At 41.7% G+C, this 20,819-nt stretch overlaps 1 protein-coding gene across 1 annotated transcript; it reads right to left on the minus strand.

The window, feature by feature from the left end:
• Positions 1-212: 212 nt before the first annotated feature.
• On the minus strand, positions 213-19,160 carry rex1bd (required for excision 1-B domain containing). Its single transcript, XM_028816387.2, has 5 exons — positions 18,906-19,160; positions 12,323-12,405; positions 11,585-11,789; positions 9,763-9,851; positions 213-370 (listed from the first exon to the last, which is right to left on the minus strand). The coding sequence occupies exons 1-5, from the start codon at positions 18,906-18,908 to the stop codon at positions 298-300; spliced, it is 453 nt and encodes a 150-aa protein (XP_028672220.1). The 5' UTR covers positions 18,909-19,160; the 3' UTR covers positions 213-297.
• Between the last annotated feature and the right edge of the window lie 1,659 nt (positions 19,161-20,819).

Genomic DNA, 20,819 nt, shown 5'->3' on the forward strand with positions numbered 1-20,819 from the left:
CTAGTTTATTTGTAAATACATCAGCAGCTTTGGAGAATAACATAAGAATGTGGATAAATGAATGGAAACCAATCAGCCCTTCAAGCTCATCTCATTCGTTAAGCAAAGCTATTTCACAAGTAGCAGGTCAACACTGGAAATCGTGTTTGATTTAGGACAGCTAATCACACACGACTGACAGAGTACAGCATGATAACAGTGGAAAGAAACCGTAGATTAAATCAAACTTTATTGACCCACTTGCTTCCACTCTATCTTTTATAAAAGACAAATAAAATCAGCAAAAAGAGAAAAATGTTACTCTGGTTCCTCTGAATCATACTTAAAATCCTGAAGAATTTCACTTAGTGCTTCAATTGTTTTGATGATCCTGTTAGAAAGAATAAAACAAAAAGCAATAAAACAGAGACAGGACTTTAATCTCACCAATTAAATGTTAAAGTACTTTTTTAAGGCAGGTTGTATATGACATTTTCTTGATAGTTCTTTTAAAATACATCTGCTTTTATTCCTTTACTTAACACTCTTGAATGTCGTGTTTAAAATCCAGCATGACGTTGTGCTTCAGACCATAGCATGAAGTACAACAGGTGTGGATTGGACAAGACTGAGTACTTTTACAGACTGACAGCATATAATAGAGTACAATACAGTGCCCTCCATAATGTTAGGGACAAAGACACATTTTCCTTGATTTACTCCTCTGCTCCACAGTTTAAACCATTCAGACGTGATTAAAGTTTTCACTGCAGACTTACATTTAAGGGTCTTTGCATACATTCAGTCACACCATGTAGAAATGACAACGCGTTTTCTACATGGTCCCCCCATTTCAGGGCACCATAATGTTTGGGATAATTGGCGTCACAGATGTTTGTGATTCCTCAGGTGGGTTTCATTGTTTCATAAGACACCTCGGCTCGCTTCTACCCTTTGGGGTCTGCAGTTGTCATTGTTCAACATGAACATGTTGTCCACAGCTGTGCAAATGAAAGTCAAAGAAGCCATTATGAGGCTGAAAAACAAGAATACAACCATTGGAGACATCAGGAAAACCTTAGGATGACCAAAATCAACTTTCAGGAATATCATTAACAAAAAAGAATGCACTGGTGAGCTCAGTAATCACAAAGGGACTGGTAGGCCAAGGAAGACCTCCACTGGTGATGACAGAAGAATCCTCAGTATGGTAAAGAAAAAGCCCCCAAAGCCTGTCTGACAGATCAGAAACACATTTCTTTGGGGATGTGTGTTTGTCAGAGACGACTATCAGCAGAAGACTTCATAAGCAGAAACACAGAGGAGGCCCCACTGCAAGATGCAGACTACAAAATCAGGATGGCCAGATTATAGTTTGAGAAAAGTACTTTAAAAGAGCCTGCAGAATTCTGGGAAAAGGTCTTGTGGATGGCTTGGACATGTATGGCTGTCATAGGTACTGGCTCACCTTTATTCATCGTTGATGGAAGTGCTGATGGCAGTGGCATAATGAATTCTGAGGTCTATATATGATCAAATTCCAGTCAATGCCTCCAAGCTCATGGGACGTTGCTTCATCTTACAACAAGATAATGATCCAAACATACTGCTTAGGCAACACACAAGTTTGTCAAAGCTAAAAAAAATGGAAAATTCTCTAATTGCCAAGCCAGCTACCCAGTTCAAATCCAATTCAGTGGGCCTTTCATATTCTGAATAGAAAACATGTGGAGACAAGCCCCCAAAAGAACCAGGAGCTGAAGATGGCTGCATTAGAGGCTTGGCAGAGCTTCACCAAAGATGATCCTCAGCACTTGATGATATCTGTGAATTGCAGGCTTCAAGCAGTGACTGCATACAAGGAATAAGTTACATAGTCCTAAACATGATGGCTTTAATAGACCTGCCATTGCTGTGTCCAAACATTATGGTGTCCTTAAAAGGGGGGTCCAGGGAGAAAAACTGTTGTCATTTCTCCATGCTGAGACTAAAATATATATATAGATATTTCATTACATTTATACAATTCACTAAGCAGCCGACAGGGCACGCAAGACAACCATGGGATACGCATGACATAGCCACGCCCGCCCACCAACTCTAAGAGCATGGGACGAGAACGCCTGCCTGCACGCCCGCCTGACTGTTACCAGCACCCCGCCTACCAACTCTAAGACCATGCGATACGACGACAACTCACAGAGCCACGCCCACCAACTCTAAGAATTCACTGAGTCCATGACAAGCAAGACGCACGCAAGACAGAGCCACGCCCACCAACAATTCAGTAAGCAGCCAACCATGGCACACGCACGACAGAGCCCCGCCCACCAACAATTCGAGCGAGAGTGAAAGCATTTACCAAGAATGTTTTCATTAATCAAGAACGAAAGTCGGAGGTTCGAAGACGATCACATACCGTCATAGTTCCGACCATAAACGATACCGACTGGCGATCCGGCGGCGTTATTCCCATGACCCGCCGGGCAGCCAACCGGGTAACCAAAGTCTTTGGGTTCCGGGGGGAGTATGGTTGCAAAGCTGAAAATTAAAGGAATTGACGGAAGGGCACCACCAGGTGTGGAGCCTTTTGCTTAATTTGACTCAACACGGGAAACCTCACCTGGCCCGGACACGGAGAGGATTGACAGAATGATAGCTCTTTCTCGATTCTGTGGGTGGTGGTGCATGGCCGTGCTCAGTTGGTGGAGCGATTTGTCTGGTTAATTCCTATAATGAACGAGACACCCTCCTACTAAATAGTTACGTGACAAAAGAGTGGTCGGCATCCAACTTCTTAGAGGGACAAGTGGCTTTCAGCCACGTGAGATTGAGTGATAACAGGTCTGTGATGCCCTTAGATGTCCGGTGCTGCACGCGCGCTACACTGAATGGATCAAAGTGTGTCTACCCGGTGCCGAGAGGCGTGGCTAAGCCGTTGAACGTGATGGAGACCGGGGCTTGCAATTGTTCCCCACGGACGAGGAATTCCCAGTAAGTGCGGGTCATACGCTTGCACTGATAAAGTCCCTGCCCTTTGTACACACCACCCATCGCTACTACCATGGTCGGATGACTTGGTGGATTATATATAGAAAAGCAGCCGGAACCGCAAAGAACAATGATAAGTCAACGTGACTCACAGGTGCATGTGGACTGTACACAGACGAAAGCGACTCAGGTGAGGAGTTGGGGGCGGGCACATGAGCAGACAGTGCATACTGAACGATGACCAAGAGATGACTAAGAAATCAGCAGACTAGATATGGCGGGGGGGCCGGGGCGGAGGGGGCGTCCTTCCCCTCTTCCCCCGTTCCGCCCTCCACGCTCGAGCACCATCCAGCCTCGTCCCTCGCTCTGGGAGGTGGAGGCACGACGGCGGTTCTCCAGTTTTGAGTCACGGACAATTGTATGTTGCCCTCTCCAGAGTTCCATCTTTTCATTCACCTATAGTCATATCCTCAAACCCACCCCATTTGGACAACTGTGTCTTTCAGGAAGTGTTCACCCATCAATACATAATTATGCGGCGTATGCTACGCCACGGGTTGGCTAGTTATTATTATTATTATAAATGTGTGCAAATACCCTTAAAAGAAAGTTTGCAATGTGCTCTTTAATCATAATGTCTGAATTGTTTGATTTGTAATTTTAAATGTGGAGCAGAGGGTTAAATCAAGGGAAAATGTGTCTGTCCCAAACGTTATGGAGGGCACCGTATATCTATATGGTGCTCTTCACAGCATTGCCCAGACAATCAATCTCAGAAATAAATCTTGAAAAAAAATTAATCAAACACAAAACCAGGAAATAAGATACATAATGGCTATTTGAAATGTCAGCAAAACGGTTGGCAGCAGAGAACAAACAGAATCTCCAGTATGGTATAAATATTAAGGGGAAATAACACATTTTAGGACAGGAAAGTAACAGCATAATGTCAAACCCAGAGCAATAAGCAACACATCTCCCTGCTCCTCCTAAAATTAAACAGTGAAAATAAGAATCCAGAACAGCAGGGGTGACATTTAAAGCCTCTATCATTTGCCATTAATAGTCTGGAGGTCAATCCAATGTTTCAAACAGAACTTGGCCTGACCCAGAAACAACCACAAGTACAGTTAGTTATTTAGACATATTTTTTGACCGATATAAATCTTTGAATCCCATAAATAATTTAAACTGTGGCAATAAACTCAGAATAATCTTGGGATTTCCAAGCTGCAACAAACAGCTTCCCTTTTGAGATCAAGAAGATCAAAGCACATTATACATCAAAGTACAGCAATGAATTCCTGGCAGGAGGTTTGCAAACGGACTCAAACTTGAAGTCAGAATATGTTGTATTAAGATCTGATCATCTGATCCTGTCCTGGCATCAGCTCCTCTTAGCTTGTTAGAGAATTTGACCAATCTGATGTGTCCGATACGATGCCACCTTCTGACATTTTTTTTTTTTTTTTTAATTTAAAGTGGCTTGAAGAAAGGGACAGATTTACTTTCTCTCAGTATTGAGTTTTTATGGACTATTTATAAACCCTTTAAAACTGAGGCTACATAATGTTAATTTTGTCTGAATAAATGTTCATGTTGTAAAGAAAAGCACTCTGATAGTTACATTGGGCATCTAAGTGGCTGTTGGACAAGTAAAAGATAAATATACAAAATGTACAATATGGTGTAACCGTTCCTAAGATAAAATTGAGACAGTAAACTAATTCATAGTTAAAGTCACACAGAACATTTCTCCATTTTAAAGATTTAAAAATTCGCCAATACTTCTCAATGGGAGATTTCAAATTTTCAAAACTTTGTACAGCGCAATCTGAAAGATCGCAATGAAAATTGGACTGTCTCAACAAATTTCTTTGAAGAATAAGTATGTCAATTTTCAATAAAAAAGTCGGTCCAGTTGGGGACCCAAGGTGTTTCATGTGTGCAGACAGACAGGCGTGGCTATTGCAACAGCTACTTTTTAGCATTAAATGCGAACGCACATAAAAAGGAGACAAAACTAATTATATATACAGTACTGTGCAAAAGTTTTAGGCAGGTGTGAAAAAATGCTGTAAACAAAGAATGCTTTCAGAAACATAAATAATGATTGTTTATTGTTATCAATTTACAAAATGCAAAGTGAACGAACAAAAGAGAAATCAAAATCAAATCAATATTTTGGTGTGACCACCCTTTGCCTTCAAAACAGCATTAATTCTTCTAGGTACACTTGCACACAGTTTTTGAAGGAACTCGGCTGGTAGGTTGTTCCATACATCTTGGAGAACTAACCACAGATCTTCTGTGGATGTAGGCTTCCTCACATCCTTCTGTCTCTTCATGTAATCCCAGACACACTCGATGATGTTGAGATCAGGGCTCTGTGAGGGCCATACTATCACTTCCAGGACTTCTTGTTCTTCTTTACGCTGAAGATAGTTCTTAATGACTTTGGCTGTATGTTTGGGGTTGTTGTCCTGCTGCAGAATACATTTGGGGCCAATCATACGCCTCCCTGATGGTACTGCATGATGGATAAGTATCTGCTTGTATTTCTCAGCATTGAGAACACCATTAATCCTGACCAAATCTCCAACTCCATTTGCAGAAATGCAGCCCCAAACGTTCAAGGAACCTCCACCGTGCTTCACTGTTGCCTGCAAACACTCATTATTGTACTGCTCTCCAGCCCTTCGACGAACAAACTGCCTTCTGCTACAGCCAAATATTTCAAATTTTGACTCATCAGTCCAGAGCACCTGTTGCCATTTTTCTTGCATACTTGAGTCGCTTGGCCTTGTTTCCACGTCGGAGGTATGACTTTTTGGCTGCAACTCTTCCATGAAGACCACTTCTGGCCAGACTTCTCCGGACAGTAGATGAGTGTACCTGGGTCCCACTGGTTTCTGCCAGTTCTGAGCTGATGGCACTGCTGGACATCTTCCAATTTCAAAGGGTAATAAACTTGATGTGTCTTTCATCTGCTGCACTGTTTTCTTGGCCGAACACTGCGTCTACGATCCTCAACGTTGCCCATTTCTTTGTGCTTCTTCAAAAGAGCTTGAACAGCATATCTTGAAACCCCTGTCTGCTTTGAAATCTTTGTCTGGGAGAGACCTTGCTGATGCAGTATAACTACCTTGTGTCTTGTTGCTGTGCTCACTGTTGCCATGACATGAAACTGTCTTCCACAACCTCACCTTGGTAGCAGAGTTTGGCTGTTCCTCACCCAGTTTTAAGCCTCCTACACAGCGGTTTCTGTTTCAGTTAATGGCTGTGCTTCAACCTACGTGTGACATTGATGATCATTAGCACCTGTTTGGTATAATTGGTTGACATTTTGTAAATTGATAACAATAGACAATCATTATTTATATTTCTGAAAGCATTCGTTGTTTACAGCGTTTTTTCACACCTGCCTAAAAGCTTTGCACAGTACTGTATGTGTGTATATATACACAGTATATATATATATTATATATATACACACACATATACACAGTGCATCCGGAAAGTATTCGCAGCGCATCACTTTTTCCACATTTTATTATGTTACAGCCTTATTCCAAAATGGATTAAATTCATTTCTTTCCTCAGAATTCTACACACAACACCCCATAATGACAACGTGAACAAAGTTTACTTGAGATTTGTGCAAATTTATTAAAAATTTTAAAAATCGAGAAAGCACATGTTCATAAGTATTCACAGCCTTTTCTCAATACTTTGTCGATGCACCTTTGGCAGCAATTACAGCCTCAAGTCTTTTTGAATATGATGCCACAAGCTTGGCACACCTATCCTTGGCCAGTTTCGCCCATTCCTCTTTGCAGCACCTTTCAGGCTGTATGTATAAGTAATTCACCATGGCACGCAAGACAGAGACCATGGGATACGCACGACAGAGCCCCGCCCGCCAACTCTAACCCTCCTCCCGCATCCACCCTTGCTCTCGAGGCATGCACACTGCCTGCTCATGTGCCCGCATGCAACGTCTCTGCTACAGTCCACATGCACCTCTGAGCCACACTGACTTTTCATTGTTCTTTTCGGTTCTGGCTGCTTTTCTATATATAATCCACCAAGTCGCCCAAACATGGGATACGAACGACAGAGCCCCCGCCCGCCAACTCTAACCCTCCTCCCACGTCCACCCTTGCTCTCGACGCACTGCTTGCTCATGTGTCCGCCTCCAACACCTCACCAAACATATCCTCACTCGCTTTGGTCTGTGCTACAGTCCACATGCAGCTGTGAGCCACGTTGACTGTTCATTTGCCTACCATGGCCACCACTTCAAATGTATTTCATGGAAACAACACTTCTTTCAATGTTATACAAATTCCTGCATCAGGTAACTGTTTGTTTCTATCAGTCGTTTTTTTCTGGAAAAATGTCACCAACAAAACTGTTGCTCTCGAACTTCGCAACATGACTGTAACCTTTGTTTGCCAACATTGGGATAACTTCGGCGACGTGCTGTCTGTTGTTCTTAGTCACAGAAGCATAATCATACAGTCTGCTCAACAATACGCTGACTAAATGAATACTTCCGGAGTTTATGGTGGCGAGGCAGAAATTGTGGCAATGTCCCAAATGCTTCCAGGTACTATCACCATTCACTTCTGAGAACGTCCTTTATTCCCCGAAGAATTTCTTAGGAGTCTTACTCCCACTGGCATGCCTCCGCATAAACTCAAAATTAAAATTGGTTCAGTCGTTATGCCTCTCAGAAACCTCATGTTAGCAAGAAGTCTCTGTAATGGCACTAGAATGACTGTTACCAGTATTCACCGCAATGTACTGGAGTGTAAAACTATCGCAGCTGCTACCTCACAAACTGTCCTTATTCCCCGGATATCCCTGACCCCATCAGATTCAAATTTGCCTTTTACTTTTACACGCAGACAATTTCCTGTTAGATTAGCCTTTGCAATGACAATTAATAAGGCACAGGGCCAAACTTTCAAAAAGATATGCCTGTATCTGCCAAAACCAGTGTTCAGTCACGGACAATTGTATGTTGCTCTCTCCAGAGTTCCATCTTTTCATTCACTCACAGTCGTATCCTCAAATCCACCCCATTTGGACAACTGTTTCTTTCAGGAAGTGTTCACCCATCAATAAATAATTATGCAGAATATGCTACGCCGCGGGTTGGCTAGTATATATATAAAAGCCAAATACCACGGACTCACTCATCACAAAATCTCCCGAAGCATGAGGACTTGAAATTTGGAATGTAGGTTACCCTTGACCCATAGGTGCTCACTCAGAAATGGTTTTACAAATTTCATGGTTCAAGCGCAAAATTTCTTATAGTTTTTTTAGACCTGTTTGTATGTCTGTCCGCTTTGCACGAGAGAACTACTTAATGGATTTAGATTGGATTTTTTTCTATAATTTGCTTGAATAGTCTGTTGATTCTGCGACTTTCTCATCGCGTTAAGTATCATAGTTCACTTGCGGTGCCAATTTATTAGCGCAAATCCGAGAGAGAGGCTGTGGGGCCCTACTCACTCAAGCGTCAGCCTCAGGGCGTAACTGTAACTCCGCTTAGTTAGTGAACGAGAGAACTACTTAACAGATTTAGATCTTGTTTTTCTATAATTTGCTTGAACATTCCAGTTGATTTTGCAACTTCTCTCATTGCGTTAAGAATCATAGTTCGCTTGCAGGAGTGATATATTCACGCTAATCGGAGACAGAGGCTGTGGGCCGAGGGGTGGGGGGAAGAGTGACGTCAGAAGTAGAGAGCTTCACTGTCCTGTTTCATTAATACGCGGGGTGGCTAGATCCAAAATAAAATAGACAAATAAGTCTGCAGCCTCTCTGGACCTGGCTACATAGGCATTGATCCCCGTCTTTAAGATACAACAGATAACCCACTAACACATCTTACAGTACAAAAAAAGCCTGCCCTAATTATCTCTCCCAGACCGGTTCTCTATAGCGTGGTTTCTCTTTCAAGTCTCATTATAACCCCTGTCATAAATCTCACTTCGACTACTGACTTGATAAGCCTTTGACCTTAAGGTGGCTTTAAACCTCACTGAGGGAAGACCTAACTTTGTAATACATATAGCGTATTAAGGCACATTCACGTTCTTGCGCCTGTGAGCCTTCAGGTTTCTTAAATGGACATATCTCTAAGGCATTGTTCTAACTGTCCAGCTCATAAGTGTCAGCCTGGTTCCTGCTCTCCCAGTCTAGGATCATATGCTGCCCTCTATAAGCATGAAGGTCTTTAATCCGCTTTCAAGTCCTTCTTGGCCTCTGTCCTTCTCTCTCTCACAGGATCAGCTATCCCTGGTAACTTCTGGGTTATTGGACCTTGGGAATATCCCATGCTTCCTCCAAGGCTGGAGCTCACTTTTTAGCTCTCAAGAGCACCTGTTGATAGTGGTCTTCTGGACCGCTCAATACAGTTAGAGTACTTCCAGCCCCTGGTGGGACCCTACTCCTGCATTCACATAATGATATGCCTTGCAGCTGCCAGCACATTCATCCCCCCTCTCAGCCGTGTCTCACACCACCCCTTAATGTCTGCAAACCCCTCATTCACTAGGCCACCCATCACACTAGCATATTGCTTAATCAGCAGTTTTATCCGCTCGCTGATTACATGTGCAACAGCAAATAATCCCATGGGTATTAAAAACCATGTGAGTGATGAGACAGTAAAGGACATAAAATAAAAAATGACTGCATGCTTTAAGATAAAGATAACAGATAAGGCTGAGTTCTAGCCATGGCCAACAGCTGTCAGATTGACAATAAACTTACTGCTGCTTAAACTGCTGCTCTGTTTCTATGCAGTTTTCATCTCCAGGATTATCCAGAACATTTTGTTTTGCAAGTTGAAGCTTAGCAGTCTGAAAAGAAGACACAGTAGGAATATTTCAAAGGAAAACACCATGCAAATTTTTAAGCAGCAATGCTCTTGTCCAATATATTCTAATATCAACATCAAGATCAACCAGATTGAATGCTACTCAACGGCACTTACTGTAAACATCTACAGAATGTGGTCAAAGGATAATCAGCAACTAAGTGGGCATCCAGTTCTATCTAATTTCTGTTTTCATTTCTGTGAATTTGAAAGATGCTGATGGGGTGAATCAGACTTTCTCTAAGACACCACTGTAATATGTATTGGTTTTGTGATCACAGAACGTTACTTACTCTGTCAAGTACTAGCCAAATTACTTATTTGATAAAAGGTAGATTATTTGTGGTGACCAATCTGTATGACATGTGCTAATCAATAATCCTGCTCTAGTCAGACTAAACTTGGAGGGGTGATAAAAAAAAAGCAAATTAGTAGGAACCCAATTAAGCATGTGGTCTATTTTATTTTTGGTCTTCTGAAGAATGCAGCCCTTCAGGAGGGCCTTTGTCTAATCTCAAGATAGCTACTAACAGTGTTCCTCAACATTTATCCTCATTGACAAATCTGTCCAAGTTTTCATTCCCACTGAAATCTTAATGGGATGGTGTGGTGGCTCTGAGGCTAGGGATCTGCACTGGAAGATGCGGAAGGTTACCCGTTAGAATCCCATAAATGCCAAAAGGGACTCTACTTCGTTGAGCCCTTGAGCAAGGTCTTTAACCTGCAATTGCTCCGTCTTGGGTATGATGCTAATCTGCATCCTTCTCTGCATGTAGGCCCTCCAACCTGCAGGGAAAAACTTGGGGGTTGGTGGCAGAATTGGCACTCCAGCCACTATAAAAAACCTTACGCTGTTCCATTCCATCTGAACTAGTGTGCTGCTGAGGTGTTACCCTTTGCATGGCTGCGCTCGCTCAGGTCCTAATCTGGATCCTGGGTTGGTTTGTCGTGTGGTGGGTGCGGCAATGCGCTATATCAGTGTGTGCTCCTTCTCTCTTTGACCTCTTAAAATGACAAATGAAAGCAGCAAATAGATACGATTATGCTGTAATGAGATTTGGGGTGTCACTTTTATTTAGGAGCGGGACAGCCTAAGAAATACCTAGCAGGATGCTTTTGCATGTTTGTGATAGACCGGCAAACTATGACTTTAAAGAAAGAGAGAGAGAGAGAGAAAGAGAGAGAGAGAGAGAGAGAGAGAGAGAGAGAGAGAGAGAGAGAGAGAGAGAGAGAGAGAGAGAGAGAGAGAGAGAGAGAGAGAGAGAGAGAGAGAGAGAGAGAGAGAGAGAGAGAGAGAGAGAGAGAGAGAGAGAGAGACTTTATTAATCCCAAGGGGAAATAGTAACTGGAACTTGTAGCCTTGCAGCAGACAAAAGAGTGAAACCGGTTTAAGGATATTGTTTTTTTTGTGCTAACACTGACGGTGTAGCAGGCAATTTGTTCCACAAAATATATTATTAGGTTGTCTTGCTTAATCTCCATTTGTCATATCATGGATATGCAGAGAGGTATCGCTATATGTGCACCACACACACTGTTATCACACAAGTTGCGTTCTTCGTCCTTTTGAATAAAACAAGTCTGGAAAACACCTAACTATTCTTTTAATTGGTTATACTATTTAGGTAATACAATATCAGAAGGCACAGTGTGCCATTAGGACCAGGCCTATATAAAACAGCTAAAAATGAAAATGCAGCTAGTCCCGTCTCTTACCAGTTCCAGCTTTTCTTTCTCCTTCTCTTGTAGCTTTTCAATGTGTTCTGAGAGGTCAGGACGGTCAAATTCTTCATGCAGCCTCTTCTTAATCTGAATCACTTCCTTAGAGATGCCGTTAAAAGCCAATGTGATATGATGCACTAGCTGCTTGTAGTGGTCAAAGTCATAATGTGGCCCTGTTTTCAGGTAGGCCTCATGCCCTCTGCAGCAGAAGAAGAATATGTTATTATCCAGGCACATATCCATTTTCTATCCCACCTAGTCCAGGTTTGTGTCACCGGGACCAGTGCCTACTTAGACAACGCAGAATTCAAAGTGGAGAGGGAACAAGTCTATCTTATGGCACCACCATTCACAAATTTAGTTACCAATTACCCTACTAGCAAATACATCTTTGAGATGCAGGAGGAAAAACAGAATATCAAAAAACAGCCCAAGAAGAATATTGGAGAATGTACAAACTCAACACAGACAGTGCCCATGCTGAGAACTGCACGTGGATCTCTGGAGCTGTGAAGGATAAGTGATAACCATTCCACCACCTCGAAACCCCTAACATACTATTAGTGAGGACCATATTATACCAAGTAAACTAACAGAACACATGGCACGTGCACTGTGGTGATGGTATCGTCTGTGGGACATTTTCTTTGGAACAGGAAATTTTGACAGAAACAGGTTATAAAACATTGGTTGTTAATTCCTATTTTTTAAGCAATTGAAAAAAACTCTTACTCTTCAAACAATTTGTAAGCTTCCACTCTTTCTTCCTGGAGAGCATAAAAGCGCCACACCAAGCTTCTGAATTCTGTCTCTAACTGGGGGTGACAAAAAGCAAAACATTAGGTGAATATGGCATTTAGACATTACTTCTAATCTTTAAGGCCGGCTTATACTTCACGCTCAGAACAAGCACGCGCATGCATCATGGCTACCACGTGCTCCCAGTGTTCATTTGATGCGTCCTCTGAGCACAACCTCAGAAATTAATGCGACAGATGCGTGAGTTGCAGTTCCAGCAAAAAGTCGTATTAGAACAGTGTGATCAAATCGGAACGTGACATCAGAATCTCTGTTTACTATCTACATGTGACAGAAAACTGCTTTGTGAATCCTACAGGATTGATGTGCGTGTTTTGATGTTTGATGAATGGTTCGATGTGTTGAAACAAAATGCCGACATAGATTCATTCGTGGTGCTTTTATATTCAAGCATATTCAAAAGTCTTGCATATCATCTTCTGTGCCGCCTTTTTTGTTTTGCACCTTCACAACAGCAACAGAATATACAGCGGCATATTTGAGCCACAGAGAAAAATATGAAGGACACAGTGAAAAGGTCTATTTTGTGATTAAAGTGGAAATTTCGGCTTAAATCTCAAAATGTCCACTTTAATCTCATAGTTTACTTTATCATTAAAAGTAGACCGTTGTAAACGTCATCCTAAAACTGACCCAGTTGTTAATAGCTACCTGCTTGTGGGGCTTCCTCCTGAACTGACAGCAGCAATTGACACACAGAACACGTTACATTTCTGGTATTCCAGCTCTCTGCACATTTAGAATCCTTAGATTTATACTTGATATCACTTTCATGATAAAATGCATTAAAGTATTTATGTTAAAGTTTACACACAAGTCGTTAACTTCATTCAAATAATGAATACTGTTAATAATTACACATGTAGGGGTGGCACGGTGGCGGAGTGGTAGCACTGCTGTCTCACAGGGAGTCACGTCTCTGGTGTTCCCTGCCTGGAGTTTGCATGTTTTCCTGGTGGGTTTCCACCGTGTGCTCCTGTTTCCTTCCAAAGACACGAAGGTTTTGGGATTTGGTGACTCTAAAATGACGCCAGTGTATATGTGTGTGCTTGTGTTCACCTTGCGATGAGCTGATGCCCCGTCCAGGGATTGTTTTCGTCTTGCGCCCGATGCTTGCGGGAATGGGCACATCCCTGGACTGATGGATGTAATCATTAAACATCCTTTTCAGAGATATTGTGGCAAGGTGTCCTTGGAATTTAATGGATGTTTCAGGCAATTCACAACACAGCAAAGCCGAACGTTATTTTCTCACCGTGATGATATCTCGCACTGCCACCTGGTGAAAACTTCCAGATTTACATAAAGTACGCACACAAGTATAAACAGTACAACGCTTGCATAGCAGTAGCGTCTGCTGGATCACACGTTACATTGTATGACGTGAAGTATAAACCTGGCCTTACATTAAAAGGAATCACATTATTGGGTAAACTGACATGCTTCACTATTGCCAACACATCAGTTCATCCATTTTTAAACCTGCTTAATTCAATATAAATGCAATATCTGCTCTTTAGACAATCTGTTGCTTATTTTATCTGTATGGCCAGTGAAAAGAGCTAAGGGATTCCATAAACAGTAATATGTGGCTGCCATGTCACAGGCACTGCTTCAGCTTTCTATTAAAACTATTTGATGCTACAGAGCAACTTGCCAAACGTAATATAGTGACTTACTATAGCGAACACCATCTAGGCTCTTTATTAGTACAGAGATACAACGCATTTTTAAAAGGTGACCAATGGCAGGTCAGGTGGTCTGTTCAGGGTCACACACTGAATCATAGGTGAGGACTGAACTGGTGGGCTTGTGGTTTATAAACTACTGACTCAATCATTCGACCCCACAAACTATCCATTAATCTATTATATACTTACGAGTATGTAAGCACCTGCTATCTTCTAATAGTTAAGGCTAAATGTGTGTGTTGGCCTGGTATGCAGATCAACACCATCGAACCTATCCAAGAAATGGTGCAGACATTCCCCATTCGTACATGGGAACACCATAGACTATGATTTGTTCTCAAATTTAGTTCCATCTAAGGCAACACTGCGTACCCCCTGCTAGTACTAGCTCCATGGAAGTAGAACAAAGCATTTGCACATAAGTGACCTACAAGACATTGTCTGCACTCACAAAAATAGTATCATAAACCAAAGCCTGAGCTTATAAACAGTATCCCCTGACTCAAACATACATCTATCCATTTTGTATCTCATCTAATCAGTTCAGAATTATCAAAAGCCAGACCTACCCCCGCATCACCGGAGGTAAAGCAGGAGCTAATACCCCTTGCCATCTTCTCCTGGGACTGCTCTCAGATGTTTGGACTCCTACCGTGTGTTCCGGAGAGGAGAGATGGGCTCCCTCCTCTTCTCTTTGCCTCCTGGTATGCCATCTCACTAGGCCCCATCGATTCTCATACCAGTGCTATTCTTTACTGCTGCTTCAGCAGTGATTGAAAACTGAATTATATTAGTTTAACTAAGGGAGACAAATTCAACTGAGAAGTTACATTAACACACATCTACACACAAATATTACGCATTTTTGGCAGAATGAAGGCTATTGCACGTAACAGATTGCCACAAAACTAAAGACATACCGCAAAGGTGTCTTTTACTGTTTTCAGAGAAGAATGCAAACTGGATCCAACTAGAATACACCTTTTTGGTCATCTTTCATCCAATGCCAATTGCCCATTTTAGTCTTTTCTTTCTATTTGCTAGTTTCAGATATGACTTTTTTTTTGTTTGTTTTTGAAACTCTGCCTCTAAGGCCAACACCTCGTAGTCCTCTTTTCTCTGTTGCAGATAACACTGATGCTTACGGTATATTTAAGGGAGAAGCCAACTGAGGAACAGTAAGGTGCCTGCTTCTCAAATTACAGACTCTGATGCCCTTATCCTCTTAAGCAGGCGCCCATCTTGTCTGTCCACTTCTTTTTCTGCCCTAGACAGATCCCATTTGCCCATTTCTCTCAAGAATGTACTAGACACCTTTGTATGAAAGCTTACATTTCTTGGCAATCTGTCACATGAAATAAACTTCATTCTGCCAAAAAAAAAAAAAAAAAAAAAAAACAACTATAGACCACGGGTGTCGAACTCCAGTCCTGGAAGTCCACAGTGGCTGTAGGTTTTTATTCTAACCATCTTCTTCATTAGTGACCAGTTTTTTGCTGCTAATTAACTTCATCTGCCAAACAATAATGAGACACAAAACAAGCTGTCACATAATCAGGTCACCTGTGCCCATCACACAGTATCTGAAATTAAAGAAAGGTGAAGGTCTCGGTAAGGTTGATCACCTAAACAGTTTGATGATGTTCTTAGAATAAACAGAAAAATCAACAGTTTTGGAAATGTCTGCTGTGGCAGAATGAGAGCAGCAACAAGCTATGGAATGAAATAACGGGTTTAATTAACAGCAAGAATTGGCTTCTCATTAACAGATTGTTTGGAGTTTGAAATCCCAATTTAGCTGGTCATCTGTTGGCTCATTTCACATCTCATTTTCATTTGGCTGTCATTTAATGAAGAAACGAATCAATTCAGAGGACTGAATCCTTAAAAACAGGGGAAATTAAAATCATGGGGAAAAAGTTAATTAGCAGTGAAAACTGGTCACTGATTAGGAAAAGGGTGAGAATGAAAACCTGCAGCCGCTGTGGCCTTCCAGGCATGGAGTTGGACACCTCTGCTATAGATGGACATGTTTCTTGAGAAAGCTGTTTCATTTTGGTCATTTTTTGAAGTGAATTTTAGGAATGCCAGAACCTTACACAAAAAAATGAACAGAATAACAGGCTTCATCTATTGCTTAGGCAAATACAATGGTTTATCTAATAACCAAACACCATTAAAAAAGACTAAGGATAAGCTAAAGAAGTTGACCATTAGACACTGAAGGAATGGCTGATGAAAATAGGTGAACATTAAGTATGTGAATAATGTGTCACAGGGGAGTAATAAATTAAATATCAGTCATTTCAAGCAGCAATGGCCATTAGCAACTCTAGTAATGTCTTTTATGTACTTTAAATTCAATTAAATGGTACCTTGATTAAAAAAAAGGGATCAAATTCTCCCAGAAACAGAAAAATTCCCAGGTGTGTCCAAACTTTTGACTGGTGGTGAAAACAAAGTGGCTTGTGGGACTCCAGAAACAGCTGACAGGTACCGACAGGCCTAGCACAGCACAGAAATGGCAGTGGTGGAAGCAAAAACTCGGGTAAGGAAGGACATCCCTGAGGCCATGGACATTGAGTTTCAGTCGACCTCAAAGAAAGTCTGGCAGACTGTCCAGTGACCCAGGAGAGTAGATGCAGTGCCTCACCCATGCAGTTTAAAGCAAGGATGGGGTGTAGTCAGACAGTGGAAAAAAACGATCTCCTGAATCTCACCAACATGCCTTCCTTTGAGAAAGCACAGTTAGGGAGCTCAGAGGAGGAGTAACCCATTACTGTTGCTTAGGACACTGAGATACTTACAAGACCTACTCGGTGGCAGGGCTCTGGGGGCGCATGATATTTGTCAGGAGTTCTTAAAGCCTCTGGGATGTTGCTGGTCTGTCTTGGCTGATGCACCTTTTTCAGCTGGGGACTGTGTCTTTGGATTAGCAAACTGGCCTGGTGGTCCCCATCTTTAAGAAAGGGGAATGGAGGGTGTGCTTCAACTTTAGGGATATTACACTCCTCAACCTTTATGGGAAGGCCTATGTCAGGATTCTGGAAAAGATGATCCAGCTCCAAGCCTCAGATTCAGGAGGAAAAATGTGGATTTTGTCCCAGTTCAAAAAGCCTTGGACCAACCTTTTACCCTCACAAGGATTTTGGTGGGTTCATGGAAGTATGACGAGACAGTCTTGCATGTGTTTTGTGGAATTATGCGACTGTATCCCTCGGGATGTCCTGTGGGGAGTTGCTTTGGAGGTATGGGGTACCTGGCCACTTGTTGTAGGCTATTCGGTCTCTGTAAAACCAGAGCAAAAGCTTGGTCTGCATTGCCGACAGCGAGTCAAAGTCATTTCTGGTGTGAATGGGACACTGCCAGGGCTGCCCTTTGTCACCGATTCTGTTCATAATTTTTATGGACAGAATTTCTAGACGCAGCCATGGAGAGGAGGATGTCCAGTTCAGTGACTTCAAGATAACACTTCTGCTTATTGGAAATGATGTGGTCGTGCTGGCTTCAATGGGCGGTGACCTTAGACAGATGCTGGCTTTATTGGACTGTGACCTTAGACGTGCACTGGGGCAGTTTGCAGCCAGATGATATGCTGCTTCATGCAAAGCAGTTTAAGTATCTTGGTGTCTTGTACACAAGTGACAGAAGAAGGGAGCAGGAGATCGACAGGCGTATGGGAACAGCATCCACAGTCATGCGGACATTGTACCAGTTTATCGTGGTTAAGAAGGAGTTAAGCCGAAAGGGAAGACTCTCCATTTACTGGTAAATCTACACTGTTACCATCACATGTGGTCATGAGCTGTGGGTAGTGAACAAAAGAATACAAGTGGCAGAAATGAGCTTCCTTCGCAGGGTTTCTGGGCTCACTCTTAGAGGTAGGGTGAAGAGCACAGACACCCAAGAGGTGCTCAGAGTAGAGCCACGTTTCCTCCACATCTAAAGGAGCCAGTTGAGGTGGTTCAGGCATCTAAGTTGGATACCTCCCTAGAGAGGTGTTTCCAGCATGCTCAACGGGGAGAAGACTGCGGGGCGGGGCTGGCCTGGGGATGTCTCAGTATCAACCTGGAGGAGTTTGAGGAGCTGGTGGGGAAGAGGGACATCTGAGAGTCTTAGACCCCTGCCCCTGCAACCCAGACCACGATATGCGATAGGAAAAGGATATTTGGATGACCGGGTAGAATATGTTAAGCATGAAGGCGCACAGGTCTCCTGTCACAGAGACACTACAACTACAAACCCACAAGTTAACGAAGCTGCAAACCAGCAGTCATATCATAGCAGGACGTACAACACATATAATGAGACCCTTTTTACTAAACAGTCTTCACTTTACACATTAGCTAACCTTAGTGACTCAGTCCTACTCTGTGTAACGATAGATAGATAGATAGATAGATAGATAGATAGATAGATAGATAGATAGATAGATTAATCCCAAGGGGAAATTCACATACTCCAGCAGCACCTTACTGATACAAAAAATAATATTAGTGTAACTTAATATTCTCAGACGTATTCTGGGATGCTGAAGCCCTGTCCTGACAGTAGTCCTAGACGGTAATTCACAGGACCGATCAGCAATCGGTAACCCACCTTACCAGCTACACGTCTTTGAGAGCGTTTAAGCAAACGCTATGATCCACTCAGTAAAAGTAATCACCGGGTAACTTGTATCGTACATGTACGTACAGACTACTTATTAGAATAAGTGTTTTAAAACTAGTAAATGCGCATTTTGTTTGGAGAACTACGACATGCCTAAAGGAAGTTGCTACTGAGCAAAAAGTTACGAATCTCACCATGACTTTTGTAGCAAGAGTTGAGGCACCAGGCAGGCTGAGGTCAGTTAGAGTCCTTGAGCCATGTTAATATCTTCAGTTACAACGTGAGCTACTCGCACATCTTGTTGTGCTCAAGTCCAGACACCAATTCACTTCAGCTCAGTAGCTTTACTAATACAAAACCAGGCACAGTTGAACGCTCCTGCCTCACGCCTTCTCCTACATGGGATAAAATTGCATGTCATTCGTGTTTTCAGTCGGACTAGTGCACAGATACAAACCACGCCTCTTCCGGGTACTGCGTACAGCCGGAAGTAAACTAATGTCAGAGAGAGAGAGAGTTAGTTCACGCTTTTGAGTGAGGGTGAGTGAGGTTGTGGTTGTGAGGAAGGCAGTCGGAGTTTTAATCAAAAGAATGTAATTAGGAATAGGAGGAAGAATGTATAAGTTTTTGAACGGTCTATGCAGGTACAGGTAGGATTAGAATACTCTGGATCGTATTTTTTAGAGAATCATACTCCACAAGGTAGTATGTGTATTGTGTAGCCCATTATTAAATATCATTCTTGTGTTAAATAGGGACTAAAATGGATAAACCATTATACACAGTTGATGAAGCTTTATGGACTAGAGGTAGAAATTTCAGTTATACTGGTGTTTTAAACTGTTGCTAAAACTCACGTAATATTTTTTTTCTAAAGATGGCTAAAAAAATCCACAATGAATTTGAAATTATATAATCAAACTCTAGAAGAGGTATCGGTGATAAAGCCTTTAGGCATGTTGATGGATAGTAAGCTTACATGGAAATTTCATATCAGTAAGATTATTAATCAATATAAATGAGTACTGTGTGTAGTAAGATGTCTTTGTGGATATCAGTGGGGTGCTAAGGTGGCTCTAAAATTGTGCGGTGGTCCAACAAGGTCGTCACCAGTTTCAGGTATTTTAGTTCAAATAGGGCAGTTACCATTACATCTGCAGAGTGACTTACTGGGTACATTTTGGGGGACAATGAAATCATCATCCTATTTAAAATGTGCTGGAGGATGGCTGGGAAGATCATAAAAAAGTATAATTAGTTTTGGATGAGTGGGTTCTTATCATGCAGGTAACATGGGTTTGATGAATTATATAATATGTCCTACTGTAGCTTTAGCTACAACTCCTCCTTGGTTATTTCCAAAGTCAATAGTTCATTTTATTCTGCATGATTTATTGATGGAAAATCAATCTTTTATACATGAATGGAAGATTGTTAATCAATATATTAAGGAAAAAAATTATGGAATGATATCATTTTTTTACAGATGGCTCTAAAGCAGTGTCAGGAATCGATTAAAAAGAATTAATCACATAAATGTATGCAATTGGTCACAATTGCATCTAACATTAAAAAATGTAATTATGAACTTAGTACTTAAATCATGAAGCAAATAAACTCAATCACAAATTTAATGTAGAATCAACACAAAAGGAATTAAAAAAAAAGTTAATGGCATAATTTAAACTGCAACAATGACCTTAAACCTGAACTTTTAACAAAATACTACTTGAACAAGTACAGCCTGAATTTGAATGCCTTCCTAAAAGGCAAGTTGAAAAGTAGATAAAAAGAACATGAGGCCAATGTGTTGATTCTCAAATTGGCATAGCCTATGAGACACAGATGTATCAAAGTAAAAATTAAACAATCAAAACGACTGTTGACTCTGAATGCACTGTTGAAGGCTGAATTAAATGAAAGAGTAAGCATCTGTTTAATGGGCAAACATTAAAACTTGTGTTAAAACTCCATAAATACTATCCTCAATTTTAATCATCAATGACTTGATAATTGTATGGTACACAAGTGTTTTTCAACTGGTGCACCATAGAAATAACAATGGGACCCCTGGGCCCTGACCTGAGAAAGACTTACCCAAGGAGGAC

Source organism: Erpetoichthys calabaricus, chromosome 12 (genome assembly GCF_900747795.2).
Source record: "Erpetoichthys calabaricus chromosome 12, fErpCal1.3, whole genome shotgun sequence".
NCBI classification, from domain to species: domain Eukaryota; kingdom Metazoa; phylum Chordata; class Cladistia; order Polypteriformes; family Polypteridae; genus Erpetoichthys; species Erpetoichthys calabaricus.